Below are 7,500 nucleotides of genomic sequence, written 5' to 3' on the forward strand. Positions count from 1 at the left end.
TTGGGACAAGCTGGCAGGTGTGACAATCCAATCCACTTTATTTATATAGCACATTTAAACAACAAAATGTTTCCAAAGTGCTGCACAACAACATTAAAAACAATATTCAAATATTATCCTTAGCTCCACCAATGACTGAATAAAAAGAAAAAACAATTACATATAAAACCAATATAAAAAAAACAATATAAAATAAATATGATTAAAAACTATTTTTAACAACAGATGGTTGTCCAAATCTGATGGGGAAAAATGTTGGATAATGCAGGATAAAGTGACCATCAAAAGCAATCTGCTTTTGTATAAAGTTAAGTTAGGTTAAATTAAATTATTATTATTATTATTAATTATTATTATTATTATCATCATTATTATTTATCTTACGGTATATAAAAAATAATATTGAGCAAAATTTAATTGAAATATTGTCGTGTGGCCCTCCAGCAGTGCTCGGGTTGCTTATGCGGCCCCCGGTGAAAATTAATTGCCCACCCCTGTTTTAGAAGAATGGACAGCAACATCTGGAAGAGGATAGTCCCATCGTGCAGCCACATCTGGAGCACAATAGCCTCCATCGCGACAAAAACAGTAGCCGAGGAGGAAGCAAACCGGAGCAAGCGTTGGGTACGTACTTGTCTCTCTGTGAGGTCCAGGTTGACGGCGATCTCGTAGCGCCTCAGTCGGGTCAGGTAGTTGTGGTGGGCGAACTCGGCCTCCAGCTCCCGGATCTGCTCCTTGGTGAAGGCCGTCCTCTCCTTCCTGGGTTTGCTGCTCAGATCCGACTTGTAGCTCCCGTCCTGGGATTCTGTGACCCAAACAAAAGCGGGTCTTAGTCGTTCTTTTCTACCTCCGCAGTCAAGAGCATCTTTGTCTCCTTGTGCTTCTTCACATGACGTCAACATTTCTTTCTTTCTCTATAAACATATGATGTCGCAATACCCCAAAACATGGTTGATGTGGTCTGTGGCACATGAGTATTTTTAACATGGCGTATATTTTTCTGTACGTCGTAGCCTTTCATCCGCGACTTCAAAAGCACAGACGTCCTTGGAAAACTCGAGCCAGGGTGACGCAATGCTTTATTTTCTTTCTCGTGCAGTTTTTGTTTTGTTCGCTCAATAACAAAGTCAGATTTTCAGTGGTAACCTCACCGTTTTTCACTATATGTGTCCAAATTATGGGGCGCGGCCCAAGTGCAGCCCGTCAGCCTCTCCTAATTGGCCCGCTACACGTCATGAATTCAACGAAGCCTTGCACTGCAAACTGATTGCAAAATAAGCTTAAATATCAGGCTGTCTCTGAATGACAGATCAATGAACCTTGAAAGTAGTTTGAAACAATAGCACAGCATTCAGTATATGACACAATCCAAACAACCTTCCCTAGTCATGGTGCAAAAAAAAAAGAAAAAAAAAGCAACTAACATAAAGGTCAACACAGTCACATAAAACACAACCTGTTCACTGAACAAACACTGTAAAAAATTCAAAAATGACACCCATTTAAATCCATTAGAGTACATGATGGGAAAAAATGTAAAACACCCTCTCCACAATGTTTGGCGCATTTTAGCTGCTTGATATTTGTGATTGATTACAAAGCTTTAAGAAGGTCTTCACGGAAGTAAACAAGGTAGAATTTGAACATTTTGACATATTGACATTCCCACGTCTTAATATCCAATTATATATCATTATATTAATTATATATCCTTTCATATTAATATAATATGTACACACACGCACGCACACGCACCCACGCACACACACACACACACACACACACACACACACACACACACACACATATATATATATATATATATATATATATATATATATATATATATATATATAAACACACATATACATGTATACATATAAATGTTTATATATATACATATTACACTCACATATACATATACATATATATACCCATATACATATATACACACATATACATGTATACATACATGTTTATATTCATATATATATACATACATATATATACATATATATATATATATATATATATATATATATATATATATATATATATATATATATATATATATATATATATATATATATATATATATATATATATATATATATATATATATATATATATATATATATATATATATATATATGTGTGTGTGTGTGTGTGTGTGTGTGTGTGTGTGTGTGTGTATATAAATATGTACAAAGTGCACACGTTTGTTGATAGGGGCTATATCTCTCCCTGTTGGTCTGGCATGCAAGTGACAACCTGTGATTGAGAGTGGACTTTCAAGTGAAGCCAAGTGCCACATACGCTTTGGCATATTCTCGTACAGCAAAAAAAGCATGTTCCCCGAGGTCACAAGCGCCCCCACAATCCCCAGGTGGATCCGCCCCACTATTTGAGAAGGACTAAATTAAGGTTGTCGTTGTGTAGCTGCTAGCTCCTAGAAGCCTATATCTCCTACCATGTTTACCTTTTGTCAATGACTTGATAAAATAGCAGATGTGTGTGTTTATTGGAGGACATTTGGATGGTAACTGTCCGTCCACCTTTGCAGGACAGCTTGTATCCGACGTTTTGCATGCAAGCACATGTTTTCCAATGCCTCTTTATTTAACCGGATTGGGACACCCCATTTAACTTTTTTTTTTCTCCATTTTGTTGTACTTTAGAATCATCGTACGCTGATTTATCAGATGCACTGTCCAGTAATGTGTGCTGATCTGGCAGGTCTGCAAGTGTAAATGTGCCCTGGGTGCATCAGGAATGGTGTTAAGCCTGAAGCCGGGTCACAAAGAGCACTCTCGCTCTCGTTACGACTTTTTTTATTCCAAGTTTTACAGTCTGACTCTTACTTTATGAACAGCGAGATATCCTTGTCAATAAATCAAGGTAAATCAAGGCGTGAAGACCTTCTCTTCACCAAAAAGAGAGGAAAAATGTGAGAAACCCCCCCCCCCCCCAAAAAAGCATCAAAAGTGAAAGCTCTTTATGAAGAAAAAGTCTGTTCATTGTTTTTATCCTTTTTATTTTCCCATGAGTGAAAGAGTAATATTACCAGTCTACGACGCGAACCAGCCAGGTCCACAATGTTTTCCAAAAGCTCCTTTTTCTTCAAAAAAAACCAAAACCAACAATGCCAGAAATCCTTCACTGCACTAAAGATGCAGCCAAGCTATATCACACGAGCTCTCGTCTTTTTGTTGCTTGTTCTACCTTGTTCTTTTGTCCATGGTTTTTTGGGAGTCCAGATGGTGAAACCCAATCTGGTGCAGGCGGTGTGATATTTAGACAGCTGATTGAGTCAGCGGCCCCGGCGAGGCCCACTAATCAGCGCGCACTAACTGTACTTGCACGCCGATCACTTTCCAAATCATTTACGGGGAGGAAATGGGACGAGGTGTGTGGTTCAATGTCCAGGTACCAAATACAAATCTCATCTGTGAAAAATATGTCAGGAAAGGAAATAACATTTCTAACAAGCGCTTAGAATTATATATTGGCATAATAATAGTAAATATTAGGGCTGTGAATCTTTTGGCAACACGGGATTCGATTCGATTTTGGGGGGTAACGATTCGATTCAGAATCAATACTTTTTAATGTTTTTATTTGTATTTATTTGTGGCAGTTCTATGATTACCGACATTCCTCCATAAAATAGATTTACAGTTTTGAACATGTGTTGTATAACTTAAAACAGGGGTGTCCAAACTAAGGCCCGCGAGACGTCATGAGTTTTAATAAGGACTCTGGCCCACCGGATGTTACCATAGAATTGTGAATATCTGTTTGCAGCAAATTATCCGCCATTTTGTGCACAATGTGACTAAATCCGGTCAAGCGTTGTAGTAACCGCAGCACAGCATTGTTATATATGACCCAATGTAAACAACCTTACCTACACAACAAAAATGCAAGCAACACGAAAAGTCAACACACATGGTCGAACATACCACAACCGGCTCACTGACCTTTTTGCATATTCTGGAAAAAAATGTCCAAGCACCAAAAATGTTTACATTACACCCAACACAAAGCATGATGGGGAAAATGCAAAACATTTTCCATATTTATCCACGTGTGGCGCATTTTGGCTGCTTGCAATTTCTGATTAACTACAAAACTTTAAGGAGGTTGTCACGGAAGTAAACAAGGTAGGAGTCAAACATTCATATACTCTTAACATCCAATTATATATTCATTATATCAATATAATATGTACACATATATATGTATAGGCAACATATATATTATACATACATACATATATGTGTGTATATATATATATATGTATATATGTATATATACACATATGTACGTATATATAAATATATACGCATATACAGTGTATATATATACGTATATATACACACATATATACATATATATACATATACATATATATAGTATAAAACATACAACAAAACGCATGTAAAATTTTTAATATAAATAACACAATAAAAAAATAATAAAAAACAGATAAATAGTGAAAAGCCTGATTAAAAAGGAGTGTCTTTAACTTTTCTTTTTTTTAAGTTCAACACTATCTGCAGTCCTGAGGCTCTCTGGCAAGCTGTTTCACAGGTGGAGGCCATAGTGGCTAAATCCCGCCTCACTGTGGTTCTTTGGACTAATGCGGCCCCCAAGTCAAAAGGTTTGGAGACCCCTGACTTGAAAGAAAACAGGTTTTAATAAAATTGTACACTAACAGTTGATAAAGTCACATAGAAATAAGGCAACAAGAGAAGTATGCCACACTGTCTTAAATCTGTACAGCATTTATGATCATTGACATCAACAATATGATTTGTCTGAGTGGCTGGACAGGACAGATTCAAAAATAGATTAAAACAAAACATTTTATTTTTATTTTTTCTTAATCGATTTTTGATCTTTTTAAATCAATAAAGAATCGCGATTCATTTGAAAATCTGCTTTTTTGATACACCTAGTAAACATTGGTATTGAAACAAGATGGCAGACATAGGGGCCTTTAAAGGGGCTGTGGAGGGGGGGAAAAAAACGCTCCCCGAGATCACATTGCCGGCGAGGACGCCAACAAGGCGACGGCGGCCGTGATTGATTGTCGTGATGAGTGCAGGTGGGAAAAGATCCACGAGTCAGCAGGGATGTGTTACAAAGTAAAGTCTTCCAGAAAAAACAAAAAAAACTATTTAAGCGACGTTCTGGCTCAGCAGATTTAAGGAGTCACTCACCAGAAATGTGGAAATTCATAATGCTAACATACTTTTATGATGACCATGGATGTGTTTCATACACGGGGTCATGACAGGAATTCATATTAAAATCACTCAAGCATACAAAATGATGAGAAATGAACATTTTGTATATTATTGTAAAAAAAAAACTAGTGATGGGTCCAAGTTTGTGATTGGAGTCAAATATATGCTATTTATCAATCATTTTTGTTGGAATATATTCATATTTCTTGTGTTCTTTGGCATTCATACAAATTCGCATGATGTCAGTTTTATAGCAAATTGTGTCATTTGGGTCTTGATTACAATAAATAAATTAAAAAAAATTAAAAAACGCACAATTTAACCATCCTTTAAGAAATTATATTCTATAACGTTTGGCCCAAAAAGTCCAATATCACACATGCATAAATCCCAAAAGAAGGCGCCTCTGCTCTATATCCTAAAAAATGACCTATTTTGATGCAATAATTAGATTTGCTGATTAGCTGCTTATAGACATGATATGATAATAAAATATAATAAATACAAGTAAACAGGCTGTTCCATGTGACCGTAAAATATTTGAATAATTTGAAATAAATTGTAAAAAGTCGTTTTTGTACCTGAGCTGTCACTTTTCCTCTTGCCGTTCCTCTTCTCGGCCTCAGCGGGCGACGGTGTCGGCCTGCCGAACTCGAGGGGGGCGCAGGAGGCCCCCGTGGGGGTGTTGCTGCCGCCCAGACTGGGGGTGGTGGCGCACATGGTGGTCCCGCCGGGGTGCCCCAGGTCTGGGGGAGCCGGCCCGCTGTCGTGGGACAGGTGGGAGTGCGGGTGGCAGAGGCCTGGCCGCACACCCCCGCCGGCTGAGGGCATCTGGGGGACGTGCCAGGCGGCGTGGTGCTGGGCGGGCACGTGATGCGTCTGCACGTGGCCGCGGTGGGCAGCGGGGTGCTGGTGGTGGGGGTGCTGGTGGTGATGGTGGTGGGGGTGCGTCCCGGGGTACAGGCCGTCTTCGGGCGCGTAGCCGGAGATGATGCAAGTGGAGGGCGAGGACGTAGAGGACGGCGAGGAGGACGACGACGAGCAGGCCAGGTCCGGGTAGGAGACGTGGTCCGAGCGTCCGTGCAAGGTGAGGGGGGACTGGGCGAAGGCGGCAGGGTGCAGGCCCTGCGCGGGGTTGTGGGGGTTCCGCAGGCAGCCGAACAGCGTGTGATCCATCGCTAGCGCGCACAACCCCTCCGAAAAAGGTGAAAGGTCAGGGAGCTGCTAAATCACGCTGAAGCAAAGAGATGAGCGGCGCATATCCCAGAAGTTTTCCCTGCAGTCGCGAAAAAAGGAAGAAAAGTCAGAGAGAAGCAGCGGCTGTTCTGCTGGAAGCTGGGGGAGAGGGAGTGGGGGGGAGGGCGTCCTTCCTGTGGTAATCCGCTTGGTTGCCAGGCTGGAGCGGGATAAACACTGAGGCCGAGGACGGGCTTGCAGCCGAGCCTCTCGGATGTCAGGAGGCAGCGTGGAGGCTCCGGAGGCTGGGAGCAGGAGGAGGTCCCAAGGAGCTGCAGCAGAACGAGGGGAGCCGGCGGAGGGGACGTTATAAATAGGGTGTAACGTGAGAGGGAGGCTGGGTCGCCGCTGACCGCATACGCACCGTCGACGGAACGCCGCAATAAATCTGCGCCGTTAAAAGTCTCGGCGGGAAACCAAGGCCGGGCATTTTTCCCTTGCACCTGGACCTGGCCTCAGGTGGCCAACTTTTCAAACTATACCTTTCAGGTAAGAGGCTGGTGGAGGTCACATGACCCCAACACCTTGTCCTCTGCATTCTCATGTGGGCACTCGGGGAGGACTTCCTGTGATGTCACAGCGCCGCCAACGCCTCCTTGTTGACAACAACGACAAAACATCAATTTCTTTACACGCAATATCATATATGAACAGTTTTCATTCTTTTGCTCAACTTCATTTTATTTCAATATTTTTAGGGGCGTTTTCTCTTCTGATATGATATCGATAGTGAAGCCTTGAATACTGATATTTGAACAAATCCTACATACTTGTATTACTTTCCAGTATGGAATGTTGGAAACGGGTTCATCAACTGAAATTAGTCAAAGACAGAACAATAGTAAGAATGAACTCATGCTGTCTTCAAGTTGAAGTGGAGTGGTTATTATTTTTGGCCACAGTAATTCATCACGTTGAGCTCATGACAGAGGAAGTTGAATGATGCGGACACATTTGTTACTGAATACTTTCTAACACACCTCTGCCTTGGAGACTTTGTATGTGTAAGTAA

General features: G+C 40.9%; 2 protein-coding genes across 2 annotated transcripts in view; one reads left to right on the forward strand and one right to left on the reverse strand.

Moving 5' to 3' along the window:
- Positions 1–6,581, reverse strand: part of meox2a (mesenchyme homeobox 2a) — an 18,287-nt gene extending 11,706 nt beyond the window's left edge. Inside the window, exons 1-2 of the mRNA XM_062062717.1 lie at positions 5,834–6,581; positions 633–805 (exon numbers count right to left, since the gene is read on the reverse strand). Coding sequence (XP_061918701.1) covers positions 633–805; positions 5,834–6,428 — 768 coding nt within the window. The 5' untranslated portion in view covers positions 6,429–6,581. The remainder of the gene's footprint in view (positions 1–632; positions 806–5,833) is intronic.
- Positions 1–7,500, forward strand: part of sostdc1a (sclerostin domain containing 1a) — a 137,670-nt gene that overhangs the window by 14,577 nt on the left and 115,593 nt on the right. The gene's annotated exons all lie outside the window — the stretch shown is intronic.

This window comes from Entelurus aequoreus, linkage group LG11, assembly GCF_033978785.1.
Source record: "Entelurus aequoreus isolate RoL-2023_Sb linkage group LG11, RoL_Eaeq_v1.1, whole genome shotgun sequence".
Taxonomy (NCBI): Eukaryota; Metazoa; Chordata; class Actinopteri; order Syngnathiformes; family Syngnathidae; genus Entelurus; species Entelurus aequoreus.